Source organism: Rhyacophila brunnea, unplaced genomic scaffold, assembly GCF_057557595.1.
Source record: "Rhyacophila brunnea isolate RB1 unplaced genomic scaffold, BYU_Rbru_1.0 scaffold_1, whole genome shotgun sequence".
NCBI classification, from domain to species: Eukaryota; Metazoa; Arthropoda; class Insecta; order Trichoptera; family Rhyacophilidae; genus Rhyacophila; species Rhyacophila brunnea.
Window position 1 is genome coordinate 29,260,485 of NW_028232751.1, and position 19,814 is coordinate 29,280,298.

Genomic DNA, 19,814 nt, shown 5'->3' on the forward strand with positions numbered 1-19,814 from the left:
GAGTTGAGAAAGTCAGCGCATTAAGTACTTATTGCACTACGATAGTCACTGTTTGACGATGTTGGTTTGAGCAAATATTTCCAAGGGCCAATCTAACGTCACTAGAAAATCCAAATTAGGAAAATCGCCTGCGGATTCCATGCCTAGTCACGATTTCACTATCCATCTATCCATTAGTAATCAGTATCCGTCCAAAGTTAGAAACGCACCCGATCCAATACTGACACTGAGGTTTTTTTATATACATCTTTTATAGTTTTATAAATAAAAATTTGTATTAGTGTTTCAGAATAACGACTGAAGAATTTAATAATAAGCTTGTTAACCTTGAAATATTAAGCCACTTAGAAATACGATTATATTTAATTGTTTGTTTCTATAGAACGTGTCACGCACGTCTTTAAAAAAAACCTGTCATTATTGTCATTCTAAGTTATAATTGTTAGTAAATATAAATTCATATATATATATGCGAGAAAAGTAGATTTGAATCTAGTGCGTGTTCCAACAAATTTGGAATAACACAGTATTGCGAAAAAGACTCACTGAAAAACATCATTCACAATGGAACGTTGGCAGGGGAAAATCGCGGTGGTGACAGGTGCCAGCTCAGGAATTGGAGCTTCGATAGCGGTTGGTCTGGCCAATTCTGGTTTAGAAGTCATTGGTTTTGCCAGGAGGATTGAAAAAATACAGGTAAACGTGTTAAAATTTAATGTTTCGAGATATTAAAACATAATTAAGTTTTTTTTTGTACTCGTTGTTCACAACTAACAGTTGTTGGCAGTATCAACAATCAAAGAGGATAAGACTGATTATATTTTTGTCAAAATGAAGTTAAAATTGGGACGTTCTGTGCTTTTTATTGTTTTAAACTAGTGCTTATGAAGTATACAATAATAATAATATTAGACACGTATTCACAATATTTTTAAAAGCATTGGTGTGTAAATAAATGACTGCTGAAAATATCCTTCGAAGCGGATGAAACAGATCATTATTCAAATATGAAATTTTGTGAATATTGTGCTTAGTTTTAATTACATATTATTATCTTATTTTGTCATGTATTCATTAATGCCTTTGCATAGCTTTTTTCAAATTTTTTAGACCCCTCTTTCCCAATTACCTAATATGGGGATAAGGTTATCTTTATATTATTATATATTTATTTAATATAATGAGTTTCCACCAAAAATATAATTGATAGTTGGCATCATGATGAATCTTTTAGAAACTCGGAGATTTGTAAAAAATAGTTAAGGGGCCGTCCATATATGACGTCACACCCTGGAAGGGGGGAGGGTCAGAGAAAATATTGTGATGTCACAAAGTAAACAAAAAAATTAAAAGGGTCTAAAAACACAATATTGGGGATTGAAGATTTAAGGATAAATATTTAAAAAAATTTCCCCTGTTTTTTAACGTTTAGGAAAGGGGTGTCAAAATGTGACATTATATAGACAGGTGATATTAGGCTATGTGACGAAATATGACGATGAGGGGGAGGGGGGATAATCGTGTGAAGTCATATGTGGACGACCCCTAAACGTATGTTTGAATTTATTAGTTAGTAAGTTTTCATTTTTGGTAATGGTGTTAATTTTATAGCCAAGATGGCATCTGTTTGTAAGGGATTAAAAATTGTGTACATGATATTTTTTAAATGTTTTTCAACAGATAGGTACCTAGTCCTTAATATGTTTAAAGATTTTATAACCCCCCCCCCCTATTTCTTCGAGAAATCGACATTTTCAGAGATATCATGTCAATATTCGTCTTCTACAATTTGGTGGGTTTCACGATATTTTAATCGCGCTGTCAAAATTAATCATGTTTAATTGTAACGTCTCGTATTCTTTATAATGTTACCAAAATATTCGTGAAAATAATTGAAACCATATTATACACCACAGCAGCGTAAAATATTTCCTAAAGCTAGGCAACCATAAAAAAATCTAGGTATATAAAACTACATTTACCTATTCACCCTAATTAATACTTTACTGACTGCATCGTTACCAGAGTAGGTAAGCCGATTTTGTTTTTTTATGCGAAATATTTTTAATTTAAAAATAGAACTATTTGGGCTGTCGGAATTCATAGATAATGTAAAACATTATGATAGATACTTGAAAACAATGTTTCATTTTCTATAGAGTATTAATACACAATGTTTAGATTTTGAATAATATTAATTATTGTAAAGCGCGACCCACATTGAGGTGCATGTCGTCTACTGTCACGCCTACGTCTACTGCCGCTATGGGGAAAAAAGTGTGTAACCTTGTTGTTCTTGGTGTTACAATATTATCAGACTGATGCTCCTATCCCGTAGCACACTTTGAACCTTTACACGAACATTGCCAGTTGGCAAAATCTGCCGTAATCATTAAAACAACAATGGGGGTACTTCACGTTGAACTGCACTGCATCAACACCTGCATGACGTTTTGAACGTTTTTTTATCATATTCCACATGCCTGCGCTTTTTGAATATCATGTCAAAATCACGATTTTTTGTTTTTAGCGGTTGGCACTATGTATTTTCTATGAAAATGTTGTCTATTATCTATGGTCTGCAAGTTGGGTTCTATTTATAAATATTATATATTATGGATGTTATGTCAAACGTAATTTTAACGTACACACACGTATAAACTATTAAAATTAATAGGAATTAGCATGAATAATTAATAATAATTCAAATTACTAATACATTATAGTAGGCACTCTTCATCAGTGCCATTATTCAGTGAATTTACGGAGACCTTCTCCGTTCAAAATATTCTGCAAAATGACGGAACCACAGACTAAATTTTCGGCGCGACAGCGTGACAGTAGGCAACATGCATCGTGACATGCACCTCAATGTGGCTCCCGCTTAACTGTCGTTAGACATCAGATTTGGATTGGTGTATTAACCACATAGTGGTGGATTTTAATATAATAGTGAAATAAATCTAGTAATAATGATACGCTTTGACTAAACTTGGTATATTTCATTACTCACTGTAAAATGTATTTAATATGGCAGCACGGTTTTTACCTTACTGTGGACTTTCACTCTAATGTTAGTTTGACATGATTTTATTGCTAATTTGTCACTTTTGCAAAGATAGTTTTATTTTTCGGACATTTAGATTGTTGTGGTAAAAATACTTGATTTTGTTTTTCGATTGAGAAAGAAAATGGATTGGAAAAAGGTGTAACAGCTATTTCTTGTGTAAAGTTTCTTCAATATAACTATGTGACATAATATGGTGAATATTGGAGGTAAAATGTTGATTTATTTTGAAGAAAATCGGTAATCGTCCTATTGAATAAATCTAAAAAGGGAAATGATAATGTTATCGGGACAATATCATTGTTATCATAACAGTGAAATTAAATGTAATATTTGTCCGGTTTTAAGCAGTTTAATTTTAATACGGTTCATGCCCCAGGATTATCTTAGATACCCATGTCTAGTTGGCAAGCGTATGATAGAATATTTTCTCCTCTATCACTTTTTAATGAATGTCAAAAAAAAATAAGCCAAAATGTATTCGTCGTTATCCAGTTAGTAGTAAATTTGTCCAAATTACGGTATCATTGCAAAAATGAATCTATTTTACCACACTTTTATTAGCTCGTATTCTTATTTGTCCACTACAAAATTTTTCTTGTTTGTCCAATACAAATCTTGTTTAACTAACTCTTGTTTAGCGAAACCGTTGGCTTTCGTCAGCTGCTAAGAATAATTAGTTATAGTTATCGTAATAAATTATTATGTACATATTAAAATTAAATGTAGGAAATGACATACCAAGGTGATATCGCATTGTTTATGTAAATTGAATTAATTGAAATTTGAATAGCTAATTAGTTCGGTAGCATATACCTATATATATATCAACCTTGCTAAGCGAAACGGGCGTCAGTGACAATTTGCATCATTAAAGAGGAAAAAAACAATTTTATTGATTCCATTAAATTTTTTCACAAAAATTTTTGTATCTTCGGCACGGAAAATTTCTCGTTGATGCACTTTTAAGACGCTGAAGATAATATTCTAAAATTTAGTATTTAAAGATCTAACAATCCATACCATAATTTCCCTAATGTCTGTTTGGCTTAGGCTCGATAATATATGTATATAGTTTCGAGTAAATATTGTTTTGACATGTTTGATGAATTTGAAAGTGAAGGAAAATTACACAATCTTAGACTAATGTACTAATGACCATGGGTACCACATCCTGAAGCGGGGCCCCAGGCTAGGATATATGGCGGGTCCCCTACCCTTTGCTAAGGATACAGTCAGTGTGACGCTCTACAGTACCTAGCGTTTTCCAAATGGTGTACGCTGTAAAATTAATGTATATATTTAGTGTTTTTTGAATATTTTAATACATACATTGAGTGTCAATACACAATTAAAAATAGTATCGTACAGCCACATGGTTATAAAAAAAATAATAACATTATCGAAGGAAAATAGCTTTTTTGTACTAAAAAACTCAAAATGTTGTACTATTATGGCAAATTTGTGATGTATGTTTATCTCACTTATCTGGTCGACTCGCCACGTCGGACCCCTCCTGAGCCCGGGTAAAAAACCAAGATACCTATAAGCCCCCTTGTGGGGGCCATTCTATGACTATTTTAAGTCAATATACTAATCTAAAATAACCTTGAAATAACCTCCGGTTACATATATTATAAATATTCTATAAATATTTACATGTAATATAATTATTTTAAGATGCGTTTATCGCTCTCTGCAATTAAACAAATATCTTGATTTTCAATATATTCTGATATAGCATATTGAGGCAAAAAGATTTTTTTCCCGAAGTAAGAAACTTTGTAATATGTTTTTAATTATTTTATGCTCCACCTGCGTACATATAACGTGTTTTTAAAACTTGTTTTTATATTTTTTACTACTATCAATGTTTGAAAATGTTTGAACAACGATATTTTATTTTTTGTTCGGAATGTTGAATTATTGATCCATTCCGTACAAATCTTATTTTATTGTTGAAAATACTTGATTGAACGATGAAGATTTTTATGAATACTAATGTACACTTTTGGACGTACCTACTGCCAATTCATTCATAATATATTTTTTGCTAGGACTGAATTATCACTGATAAAGCAATAATTATCAAAATATATAAGTTTTTTGCTAACTATTGATTACATTAAATTGTGCAGTTTACATATATTTTACAGTTGTATCTGAATATATCAATACCGGTAATTCGGTATTTTTATTGAATACCGGTATTCATCAAAACATATTGTAGAAAAAAAGAAGTACCTATCAAATATAACTATTAAAATCTATTTGAAACACTATTTTATAACAACTTAAAGTATCTACATACCGAAATTTGTTAATTCATCGCGAAAATTCTATAAGTATATTTGAGGGATTTTATTTACAGTTATTTAACTTTTGATTGTTTACGTCAATATATTTGCGTTTTGGTAGCATACAACTTATACACTAAATTTAATATATAATATAGTAAGTAAGTAATGAAAAAATAAAAAAAATCATTTTAGAGAAACATCAAGTCATGCTTTCTTTATACCGAAAATACCGGTATTTTGTATTTTTGAAACCGGTATTTCGGTATCGATAAATAATTGAATACCGTTTTTGAAATACCGGTATTGTAATCCCTAATTGTAATTATGTAGTTATTTTACACAGTGTCGACATTCTATGCATCAAGCTTATAGATAGTACGTTGGAATTTAAAAAAATATTTTAATTTACAATTTAATAGTACGATTAATTTATTGCAGGCATTGAATGGTCAAGTAAAACATAAGCATGGTAAAATCCACGCAATGAAATTTGACCTTATGGATACTGATGCAATCCCCGGACTGTTTAAGTCCATAAAACAACAGTATGGAGGAATCGACATCCTTATTAATAATGCTGGGATTGCAAAGGGTCTAAATTATATTCATGGTAAGAAAATATTTTATCTTATATATTATATATTTAGAAAATCGATTATGACATAAAATTATTTATGTCATAATCGGACTACAGCAACAGCACCATGGTGGGTGTTAACCATCTTGATGTCTCCACTCCCCAGTGTTGTCAACTGTCATTCACAAAAATATGCCAGATAAGGGAAGAAAATAAGCTAGATGGCAGAAAAAAAATGCTAGATTTTTTCAAAATTTAAAAAGTGTCTAGAAACTAGCATTTCAAAAAATGATGTCCTAATTATTTACATGATTTTACAAAGAACAAATAACGAAGAATAATTTAGTGTTTTACAACTGATAAAATAAGTCATAAAATTAAAAATGAATCCAGGTAAGAAATTTGGTCATCATTTGGTATATAACGTTTTATTTATTTGTAAGACAAAATGTACAAGAGATCAGAATGTTGATTTTGAAGCAAATGTTGTATAATATTCCAGCTTCATTGTGGAAAATCATACGCCAGATGCGAATTTTGCAAGCTAGATGCCTATTCAAATATCGTTGACCTGGCAAGAAGCAAGTTGGCAATGCTGCCACTCCCCTTGTCTATTTCAAACTCCATCAATTGCTTCAGAAATGCTGTATTTTAGTTAAACAGAATTATTATTTTTTTTATAAAAAAATATATTATTTTAAAGTACCTACTTATATACTTAGCAAAAAATAGAAAACTACGTATTGTTCAAAAACATATTCTATACATAAAAGAAAACGTAATAAACTAAGTACTTATACTAATATAATATTAAACATAAGCACAATAATATTATATTATGATGTGAATGAAGATATTATTTGGGACATATTGGGACCATACCTAAATAAGATTTTATATAAATAAAAAGAATTTCAAGTTATACACATTTATAGTTTTTTAAAAATCGATGTTTTTTAAAAATGAATATAAAAAATATTAAAACGATGAATTAGTTAAAAATCACAAAAAATAGAAAACTTAACAAACTAAGTTTAATAATAAATATGACTATAAAATAATATGTAATAATAACGAGGGACCCTGCACAAAATTCACATTTTATACCCTTTTTTTTCAAATTGTAGGATTATCTTTGACTTAAAATAAAAAAATATTTTTCTTTTTAATGTTTTCAGATACCTACATATTTTTGAAATTGTAAATTATCAAAAAATGTCTCAAATTGCAAGCTTCGTATTTTTCCGCTAGGTGCCTCTTTTAGAAATGCTGAGTAAAGGCTTCATTCACCCTAGTAAAATGTTATAAATTCTATGTTTTGTATTTTATCGCTAGAGGCCCGTAGGTAGCATTACATTCCCCATTAGCAGTAATTAATTATTGACAAAAGTAATAATAAAATTTTATCAAAAATTAACAGAATGATGTGTAAGTTTTGGCTCCTCATTCAAAGATGTCACTGTATGTACGACATGAGATCGTAGTCAAAGTTGAATACAATATTATAATAATATTATTGTGACGCTATCCTTTTTACGAATTTAAATGTAGGTACTTAATATTAATTTCCAATATATTATATAAAAACAAAGAATTTTATATAGGAAGATTTAACAGTACCCATTTCAGATTTTATATGAGCTACTTACCAATTTAGTGACGATAATTTTATTATTAATATTATAAAAATGTACATATTGTTTGAATGTTGCAAAATTAATTATAAATTTAGGATTTGAAAAAATATTTTTATTAGCTTTTATGTCATTAAAGTGACAAGTATTTAGCAACTCACTACTTATTCACGTGTGGACGTCACACAATTATTATTATCATAATAATAATCATTATAATAGACAAAGTAATTTGATGCTAAAAATATTTCCACACCAGTACCTACCTACCTATATAGTATATTAATTGAATGCAAATCCTGTTATTATGCAAAGGGACTAAAAAACAGGATTCCAAAATTGTGTTTGAAAAAGATTTCCCGGCATTCAGAATTATAAAATTCTTTAGTCGTCTCTGAAAATTGGAACGAATTCTCAACATTTCGTTTCCAGTGTTAGGTTTTAAACTGGTCGCGGACACACAATGAGGAAATTTTCTTTTTATAAATAATTCATAAACTAATCAACAATATTTATGCACTGCAGAAATCCACTTGTGAAAATATTTACTACTTTAAAATGCATGTTAAGAAACAAAACAAGATTACTCTCCTACAATATCGTAATTAATTATGTTTTCCATTTTTATAGTTTTTGTGTTCTTCTATTTTCTTTAAAATATCATTGTTATGTTTCTCCAGCGATCCCTGAATTCCACCGTCTGTACAGTCTAGTATAGTAGTAGTATATTTGTTTTTCCATTTTTTTAATTCGCTTAATTTAATATTACCAATTTTTGTTCTAGAATCTTCTGCGAACGATGTCAAGGAAATTTTCAATACCAATATAATCGGAATGGTCGTTTGTGCCCAAGAAGCTATTAAATCAATGACAGAAAGAAAATGTGCAGGACATATCATCAATATAAATAGGTAAAAGTTATTTCAAATTAATTCTGAATATACCTATAATATATTTACTCAAGTGTAAGAACGTCAGATTCTTTTTATTGAAAAGTTTTTCAAAATTTATTTAATCTCGAATAAAATTTTAATATTATCTTATTTATCACACACCACAAAAAAGCTCCCCAATGTGTGGTTCGTAAAATTGTGTATGTAGCCCGCGAGTATACTGCTTACTTCAAATTATAAAAAAAATAATGTATTCTGGCATGTATCATATTTGTGTAAACATTCTCATGAATGGTGGGAAAAGTAATTTGAGTAACCAACACAGACGCAGACGTAGTTTACAGCACTCGTATAACATATGAATACTCATAATTATAACATACGTTATGTAAATGATGCTATTTTTTTGTTTATTTTCGTATCCAATGATCCAGCTTATATGACGTAGGTTTTTTATAATCTATAAATCATAACCACTACCGTCTGAAACCCACTACTTTCGTTAAGGTTGTATCTCAGTTGAGGCACGGTCTAAAAAGATCGTGGCTAGCGATGCGCGTATTGCGGGTCGTGGGTGCAAATGACGCATGCCAAACGAAATATAATTTGTCATATAAATCCAACATACGTCCATTGTATGTTCTGTTTATTGTTCTATTAGTAACAATAATAATATGTTCATTGACATGTCTTCTTTTTAAAGTAAATGGGTAACGTATTTGGTCATATTTACACGATTTAAGAATTAATACGCCCGTCGCCGTTACGAAACAAAGTGACGTGTCTCCAGCTCATCGTTCTCTCTCAGAATGCAAGCGAGTCCAAAATTTCGTCGCGCCTATAGTTGAAAATTATTTGCCGTTTCACTGATGTATCACCTTAATGAGTTGATGTATATTAGGAATCTTCTCTCCGGTGTCTTCTAACAAATAATCTTTGCAAATTTATTATCAGTAAAATGTCTGAGTGTGAATTACCGGTCTAAGCATTATATTATTATCACGTCTCATTTCACACAATCAAACATTTAAAATAAAAAAACCACACTGCATATTATTATCTTGTACCTACTTCGCATTCACTTTTATATAGGTATGATAACGAATGAATCAAACGCGATGACTGGCGAATCAAGGGGTTGGCCTGAGCAGAGCAAAAACACATTTCACAAGTTGTTGTGCCTACCTCTGGTTATACACAGATGGATTAACACATTTCACAAGTTGTTGTGTCTACCTCTGGTTATACACAGATGGATTAACATATTTCACAAGTTGTTGTGCCTACCTCTTTTTATACACAGATGGATTTCAAGGGGTACCTACATGACACGCTGCAAACTTTGGAATCACTGATATATTATATTTTGCTAGCGCGTGATATTAGTGCTCCTGTGCCTTTATTACATTCCATTCGGGGTGAATGCATTGGAATAAAGGCGCTGCTCTATAGTTATTTCACTAGTATGTCAATCATTTTTAATGTATGAAAATGGATTTTTTGTTATTATATACACTCATAAATCTAATTTAACATTTCAGTGCCAGTCTCCATTACGTGTGATTTGAATTTAAAATTTGAATGTTCAATGAAAAAGTTTGGGAACTCCTCTGTAAACCATGTACGACAGAATTAAATCACGTGATAAACATCGTTTGATTTAAAATTATTTATAATGCTTAATAATTATTATGTTTAATAGTTGTTTAATGCTTTGTAAACAATATACCTAATATCGATTTCATTAATTTCTTCATGTTGTTATTTGTGGAAATAAGTAAATTTTGAAGTTATAGGTACCTCTTATGGGGCGACAGTGAAATTGAGAACTGCGCGCGCACACCGTGGCGACAGTATGAAAATAGCTGCGAATCAGTCAGCTGTATACAAACGCAAGTTTGATAGTAGAATTGTTCCATTGCCTAGGCAACGAAATTATTATTGTCGGCCATTTGCAATTCCTTAACAAACGTGTCAGTTGTTACTTTAAAAATAAAAATAACGAGATAATTAAGAGCTAGTCAAAGAATCTAGATTATCACAAGTTTTGTTTTTGTATTGTTACGCCAAAGAAGTATAACTTCTAACGCGGGTACATAAGCACAAGCACCGATTTTTTTAATCGCGAAATTGGTGACTGTCTCGGAAATCTTAATCTTCGAGTGAGAAAGCGTTCGGCACGCTTATATATCCGCAATATGCGTTAGAGTAAGATAGAATTCCTACGGTTGAATTAAATATTTTGTGTCACGTCCCCGGTAAATATTAATTTGGATAACTAGTCATTTAAAAACTGCGAGCACGTGTTCCTGAAATTTATTGTTTTTGTGTTAAATATAGAGTTGGTGGTAATTATTTTTAGTTAATTTAGTAGAAAATATGGTTGTATGTTATGTTTTGTTTAAATTTGGTAGCCGTACTAAGAAGCAACATGATGGAATAACGTTTAATAGTTAAGTTAATGATAATCAAATTAAGGCTCTACTGTGCGTTATACGCAAGAAAGACGGCTTCATTTTGCCGAACAATACCCACATTCTTTATAATATTATTACTCTGAGGTCGCGACAATGCGTACTGCTGTCATACACTTGTAATCGTGCTATAATAGTGCACAGTCGATGGATATTGTTCGCACCTCTTCTTTGTCATTGATTATAAAGTATAGATATGATTAGAATTGCATTTGTTTATGGTGTATATAAATTTAATACATGCGTTATGTAATAGGCGTTTTTGTGAGCTTTAGTGTGTTTATAGGCGTGGTGTAAAATTTATTTTTCACTGATATTATGACGTATTACCTAATTTTTTTTAGCGTCCTGGGCCACAAGGTCACATTTTTGGAAGGCTTGAAAATGCATCTATATCCAGCAACAAAGTTCGCTGTGACAGCCTTCAGTGATGTCCTCAGAAACGAAATGTCTCAACTGAGATCCATGATCAAAATTACGGTACGACTATGTTAAATATATTATTAATATTTGGTTCCTGGGTTGACCGGGTTATTCGAAAAAGTATGTTTTAGTAGTGAATTTCTCACGAGGGAGGTAACTAATCGATCTTAGCCTTCTTCTTAAATCTTAATATTACATTAAAAGTAAATTTAAATATACAGGCACTAAAGAAATATGGCGAAGATATTACTTACAGTATGGTGGCTATATTTTGGCTGGCATGTCATAGTGTGAAGTGATACGTACCACAGTCAAAATCTATAAGTCGTATTCTAGTTACCTACATAATATAGTAGTTATATTGTTGAAGATCATTTTTATTTTTCCAGAGTATTTCTCCGGGAATCGTGAAAACGGAGATTCTGGAGGGAGAAGGTTTGGAGGATTTGAGGGCCTCTAAGTTGGAGTACATCATGCCTGATGATGTCACCAATGCCATTTTATTTGCACTCAGCACACCGCCATCTGTTTTGGTAACTATTTAAAAATCTCCACGATAACGGTTTTCAAACTTTACGCGTGCATAAATATCATTTTCATTTACTTACTACAATTATACTGTTGCAAGGGTACATATATAACTATTTCAAATCCAGATTGGTCACACGGATAGTCTAAATTAAAATGATGTGATAAAATCACTGAATTTTTACGACATACGCTAAATTTATGGATAGGTTGCTATTGTAATTTTCACACCGTTGTAAAAAAAAAAATTAATCTAAATTATTATAATTGAGATTACAGTAAAATTGAGCATACATGTCCTGCAGGCATTGTGTACTTATATTCAAATAACATAGAAATATTCCTCCGAATGAATTCTTATTATGAATGACACTAACAATTTTAAAAGATAGTAGATAGTTCAATAACATAAAAAGTATGATGTAAAAACATAATAATTCTGGATTGTTTAGACAAATCTCTTGTAATCTCGCACTTTGCTATAAAGCAACCAGCTTTTCGTCAACAATAATTGAAAATTCTCTTGCTAAATAAATTAAAGGTTAAGTAAGAGAGGTTCGAGAGAAAAAAGTTTAGGGGTCTCTAACGTTGCTAATTTACATTTTCCGCAGGGTTGACGACTCGCAGCACAAGCATTGCGTCATAAAATGTCCCTTTCAACAGAGATATGAGACCGTTATAATTTTTTTGACTTGCTTATAACAAGATAATAATTTGCACTGGCGGGATGGCGCTGGGGTCCAAATTAACAGTAATTTTACCGTCGTGCCAGATTGCTGATTTTTTTGGAATGTGAATTAAAGTAAAAAAATATTTATAATATTTAAATTATTGCCGACGACGAAGGTTTTCACTTTGCTTACTTATGCTTTTTTGTTTAGTTTATAAATTAATGATAACCATGTTGTGAGATTTAGAAAAAAAGCAATGGTATTTCTATATATTATTGTATGTTGTATTTCCTATGTCAGGGGTTGCGAACCTATAGCATGCGTGCCACTAGTGGCATGCGAGATGATTTTGCATGGCACGCGAATGTTTCATTTTGAAGTGAAAATAAATTACTATTTTATATTATAAGTACATATATTTAAAAAATGATTTCTTACAGTAAAGTCTTACAAATAAATATATGAGTAGGTAGATAGGTACCTACTTACTTTTATAACATAATATTAAAAAATAATGACGACATAGCCAGGTATATTTTCTTTGGTTTTGTATAATTATTATTATGTTAATAACACTAATAAGATTATACATATATTGTATAAATTTATATTAATAATAGGTATGTTTAATTTCCATTGTTTCAAAAATGGTTTAAGAAATTTGTTTTTGCAAACGGAAACGTCAAAATTCAAGCATCGACAAATCGCATAATATATACAATAGCACTTTAAGAATAATCATTATGCTTAATGTAAATATACAATTCCATAGGTCGGGCCTTAGGATCAGGCAATTAAACATAAAAATATTCAATCAACTAACTTTATGAAATTTATTATTATCGACAGTCATTAAAATATAATAAATGTTTAATATGAAAAACAAGTAGTTTAAATGCTTCCACGATATCTTTGAGAATTTTGAAAATAAGGAACAAAATATTCTAAGAATAAAAGATAAGCCTTCGGCTAGAAATACGGCGATAGAATATCAACAACAAATTGTAATTTTTAAGCTATTTTAATAGAATTCTTAAAAACTATTTTTTTAGAAAACTCTTTTTTTCGCCACGAAAAACTGCTTGGCACGTCAGACAGTCGAAATATATTATTTGGGAAATTTTGGCACTCGTACGTAAAAAGGTTCGTTAACCCTGCCCTATGTAGACGTTTTGGTTTGATCATGCGATCAGGCCAACTTGGTCATATAATACCTAATATGGTCGTATGACATAATTTTGTCAATTCTGATAATGTAAGGCAGGGGCGTGAATCGTTTAAAGCAAATGTGTCAGAAAACTAAAATAAATATAATGTAGTAGTGAGTGGCGTGACGCGTGATTTTTAAAATATTAGGATTAAACAGGCTCTTTTCCATTGAAGAATTATCCGATAGAGTACATTAGTTGAACATTTTGACTTCAATCTAAAAAAAATATGTGAATATGTGCGAATTCTTAATAAACAGAATATTGTTTTATACTTATAATACGTAATACACTGGCTTCACAGAATGGAGATTATATTAACATACTTTTTATGATGAATAGTTGTTATTTCATTAACCAATTCTGGTCTTAAGGGCCCACATGCGCCACGTAGGTCAAAATGGAGATTTTATGATATTTTCAGAGCATACGCCTGGATATTTCTTAAACGTTGTAGATAATCTATTTATATAATTTTGAAGCCTTATTATCCTTTATATTTATTTTAAACATTTGATGACTGCATAAAGTATTTTTATTACATAGAATAGTATTCTTTTAACCCTCTCGATTTAATGTTTTAGAATATAGTCGTATTTCAGTACATCTATGTACAGTGGTGTTAAGATTTTTTAGATTTATTCATTTTTAAACGCATTTATAAAACCATTAGTAAAATTAATTTTAACATTATAGTGAAATATTTACGATGAAAAATTATATTTATAATCTCTGTGATCTCAAATTTGACAAGAATTAGGCATTTTATTATTAAAAAATGGGCACGATTAACATATTCGAAGATGATTCTAAAGATACTGATTATAACCTATGTCTTTGACCATTCAAAATGTGATAAAACTTCCTACGAATAATGATTGTTTTATAACAATTATTGACCACAGATTTTTTTTTTAAATACACTTTTTCTATTGGCATTTCCCATTGGTTAAGCTGATCATGTTAACGCGCGTGTTTGAACATGTGCCTAATCGAAAAAAAAATATTTTCGTACTACATGCGTAATATTTGATTTACCTATTAATTATATTTTGGAGATGTTGTTTCGCACAGTAAACTGAATTTATTATTAAATAAATGCATTTAAAATTATCTGAGAAATAATATAAAATTTTATAGGTATGAGTAAATTATATAAACAGATTCATTCCCGAGCCTTTCCGATAACGGCCGCCCATATGCGGCGCATAGTCTGCCTGCCATATGGGACGTCACTGATCATAATATTCAAAATGATTTGGATGGATGATGATAGATTGATGATGGATGTGTTATTATCAGTATAATATGTAAAAATTAAGGTACTACGTACTTATCTATAATGATCAATAATATGCAAAATTAATTAAATAACACATTTTACATGTTAAATGTTTTATTTATTCAAACATTGAAAATGAATCTGTTTAAACATTTGAAACCATAATATTCTAATAATAAAGATAATCTCTTTCTACCTACGCTTGTGCTGCTAACTTGAATTCTATTTATATCAAATTTATATTTTTTATAAAAATCGATGTTTTTTAAAATAGATATAAAAATATTAAAACTATGAATTAGTCAAAAATCTCTTAGGTGATGTTTAGAAAACGTAATAAACTAAATTTTAATAATAAATATGACCATAAAATATATGTAATAATAGGGTGCGGTCCGATTCAACAAATTCACATTTTATTACATTTTTTACAATTGTAAGTTTATCTTTGACTTAAAATAAAAAAATTGTTCTTTTTAATGTTTTCAGATACATATTTATTAATTAATACAGCTGAAATTGTAAATTATCAAAAAAAATCTCAAATTGCAAGCTTCATATTTTTCCGCTAGATGCCTCTTTAAAAACGGCTCAGTAAAGGTTTCACCTTAAGGAAGGCATTATAAAAATAATATCAAATAATATAAGTTCATAAATAAAACGGTAATACATAGGTATATGTACTAAAAATGATTTTATTTCAAGATTAAAATCAGCATTAGGAACATTTTATAACTTCGGTATCCTATAATATCCGTATTTGAACTGTGGATGAACACTAACTAATTGTTGTGTTTTATTTTAATGACTTAAGTACATAATATAATATTTTTCCAATTCCCACAAATAGCTTTTTTGATAATTAATATACTTATAAAAATCATCAATTATGAATACTTACATGATACTACATAATATATTACAAAAGGAATTAAGAATTTATTTACAATATGAAAAATATTAAAACGATTAATTAGTCAAAAATCTAAACGTTAAAAAATTTAAAACTTAAGCTAAATTTTAATAATAAATATGACCATAAAATATAATGTAGTAATAAGATGGGACCCTGCAACAAATTCACATTTTATTACATTTTTTTTACAATTGTAAGTTTATCTTTGACTTAAAATAAAATCTTTTTAATGTTTTAAGATACGAGGGTGGGTCAATAGGTCCTTAGAAAAGCCGACAGGTGGCGCGACTAGTACTGTAAGCGGTTTGTTTTCATGCAGCGGCACTACCGATTCAGTATGCTGCGAAGTTTCAATCAGATTGGTCGGGTTGTTGTGTGTTTCTCGTACATTTAAAAAAAAAATTTGCTTGTGGAAAATGGAAAAATGGAAAATGGAGAAAATTGAGTTTAGAGCTGTTATTAAACATTTTAATATAAAAGGGTTAACAGCAAAGGAAATAAAAAATGAGTTGGATTTAGTTCACGGCATATCTGCTCCTTCACTTGCAACTATTTATAACTGGTTAAATGAATTTAAACGTGGTCGTACATCAACAAAGGATGAACCACGCTCAGGACGTCCTGTAGAGGTGACTACACCAGAAATGATCAATAAAATCCACGATATGGTGTTAAGTGACCGAAGATTAAAGTTGAGTGAGATAATTGAGGTTACAGGGATCTCAAAAGGTAGCGTCATTTCTATTTTACATGACAAATTGGGCATGAAAAATATTTCTGCAAGATGGGTGCCGCGTTTGCTCACAGTCGACAATAAACGCAATATGGTGGTGGCCTCTAAAGCCCTGTTGTCGCTCATGCAACGCAATCCAGATGAATTTTTTCGTCGCTTTGTGACTGTAGATGAAACATGGATACACCACTATACTCCCGAGACGAAAGAACAGTCAAAGCAGTGGATTGCGAAGACAAACCATGTCCAAAGAAGGCGAAAACCGTAAAATCAGCTGGTAAGGTTATGGCTACTGTATTTTGGGATGCACGTGAAATTATTTTCGTTGACTATTTGGAAAAAGGAAAAACAATAACAGGGGATTATTATGCATCTTTATTGGACCAGCTAAAAAACGAAATTGAAGAAAAACGGCCTCATTTAAACAGGAAAAAAATCCTCTTTCATCAGGACAATGCCCGTGTTCACACATGTTTACGATCAATGGCTAAAATTGAAGAATTGAAGTTCGAATTGGTCGACCACTCACCGTATTCGCCAGATTTAGCCCCCAGTGACTTTTTCCTTTTCCCAAACTTAAAAAAATGGCTAAGTGGACAACGTTTTTTTTCAAATGAAGAAGTCATCGATCGGACAAATGCTTATTTTGAGGACCTTCCGAAAACTTATTTTTCTGACGGTTTAAAAAAAATTGAGAAACGTCTAACCAAGTGTATTGAGCTCCAAGGAGATTATGTTGAGAAATAAAAAAAAAATACAAAAATAAAAACTGTTTTAATGCTTTATTCTAAGGAATTATTGACCCACCCTCGTACCTACATATTTATTAATTAATACAGCTGTTGAAATTGTGAATTATCAAAAAATGTCTCAAATTGCAAGCTTCGTATTTTCCCGCTGGGTGCCTCTGCTGGCATGCCTCCCCCCTTAAATGTTATACGAACACATGTTTCACGTACTGCGGCGCACGAAGAAGTGTCCCATGATGAAACTACGATTTGTAATTTACATTTTAAAAGAGGTTTAAAAATTAGGTGTAACATAACGCGATATAAAGAATTGCGTCATGGGCATAAGGCGAAAGATTGATAAAGAAATAAATAATTGCTATAGGAGAAAACAAAAGACATACCACAAATTGCAAAAACCACGATCTGGAGATGGGTTTGCCGCATCGGTGGAGAAGTCTGATTATTTAGATTAAGTAGAGCTTGTGATTTCTCAACATTTTTCTATTCTCAAGATGCGAGAATTCTAGAATTTAAGAATATTTTTTCTCGAGAAATCAAGACTGATATTGACTTCCCGAGAAATATCTATATTTTTTTATAACTCATCTGGCTCAACGGACTTTTAATACCCGGAGAAACCGAATTCGATTTTTTTTCAATAAAATCGATTTCTTCTTCTCTTTTGGCATAAAAAATCATATTTTGTCCATATGTTTTTAAAACTTTTCTTGCAATTTTTTAACATTACATTAGCTTTTCTTGCCCAATATTTTTTTTACCGCTTATTTACTGAAGGAATTTAAGGGATTACGTTTCTTTTTCCGTTTCAAATTCCCCTTTCTCCTTGTTGATTTTTCTAGAAAGAAAATTGTAGAAGTTTTTTTTATCGAGATTCGAGATTAACCTTTTCTGATTATTTATCGAGAATATTCGAGACGAGATTTCTCGCTCACAATCTTTAAGACCAAGAGCCGCCCGTTGTATCGATGAGATAATAAAGTTTAGTGTATGTTCGTGGCGATGAAAGATTAAGGATTGAGGAGAGTGGAGACAGCAAGGCGAAGTCTTTATTCTGTAATGGATCTAAAGTGGCTGAAATGATGATGATAACAATGAAACAAAAATAGCTTTGTTTGCCCCTGTTATAATAAAATTACACAAAGATCCACTGGAAACTTTTAGCCGTCGCGAAAGTATAAGTTGATTTTAATAAATATGGAACTGAACTTTAATATTGAAATTAAGCTAACGGTTTTAGGGCTTCATTGTTTCTAAACGAGACGGTTTCGCCAATTTAGGGTTATTATTGTTATTGGAACGGTTATGGGTTTTCTGCTTCGCGTCTTTCGCTATCAAACCCTGTTATTCGCAATCCTGTTCAAAGGTTCGTATTTTTATTTTAGAAAGTTTTTTCACGATTGTATTATTTATAATAAATTACATCCCTCACTTCATTCGGCTTCAAATATAGAATAATATTGTAATTTAAAAGCTTCTCGCGATATTAAAAATAACAATTTTAAAGTCATAATATGCAAGATGCGATTTTTGCAATCTAGATAAATGCTAGAGATGTCAAGAACAACACTAAATTTGGCAGCCCTGATATGAAAAGCACGTGTGTTTGTGAAGAATTTAAAAATAATATGACTTCGATTATCATATCTGTAAAATTAGAAAAATGAAGATTGTTAATTTGGATTTTTTCCCTCTATACATATCGGTTATTTAAAAAAATAGTCAAACGAAAAAATTTTGACGAAGACCACTGAATTTGACTTAATAATTTGATTTCAACCCGAATCCAACTTCCCCAGCTATAGTTTCATCTTATTACTAACCCGACATACATAATTACATATAGGCAAACGAATACGTATGTAAAAAATAGTAATGATACAATTAATTATATACCAATATTATTCGTTTTCAGATCCAGGAGCTGACAATAAGGCATGTGAATGAAAAGTTTTAAGTATTTTCTTTTTAAACAAAGTAAATCAATATAAAAGATGATTCGCTGTGAAAATAGTGTGGCTATTTCAGTATTAATATGGTTTAAAAATGGATATTATAACTCTATGTGGATGTAATTACTAATTACCAGTAAATAAACAAGTTTATGACTTATGGATTATTATTATTAATTATATATATCAACATTGTAACATGCTTCATTAAATATACATAATTTAGAATAACCACAAAAAATTATAAATGTTTTAAATATCTTAGAAACATTTTTAACCAAAATGGTACTTGGACGCACATCCAAAACAATCTTAAAACAAATACGTGAATACCTACTTCAATTTTCAGAGATCTTGACACCATCTAGAAATCAAATTTAGTATTATTGATATCTCGATTTAAAATA

At 30.5% G+C, this 19,814-nt stretch overlaps 1 protein-coding gene across 1 annotated transcript; it reads left to right on the forward strand.

The window, feature by feature from the left end:
* Window positions 1-494: 494 nt before the first annotated feature.
* Window positions 495-19,570, forward strand: LOC147079667 (farnesol dehydrogenase-like). The gene is made up of 6 exons (XM_085943720.1): window positions 495-696; window positions 5,806-5,977; window positions 8,363-8,489; window positions 11,290-11,425; window positions 11,758-11,901; window positions 19,371-19,570. Exons 1-6 carry the CDS (start codon window positions 565-567, stop codon window positions 19,410-19,412), a joined length of 753 nt encoding a protein of 250 aa, XP_085799846.1. The 5' UTR covers window positions 495-564; the 3' UTR covers window positions 19,413-19,570.
* Window positions 19,571-19,814: the final 244 nt, after the last annotated feature.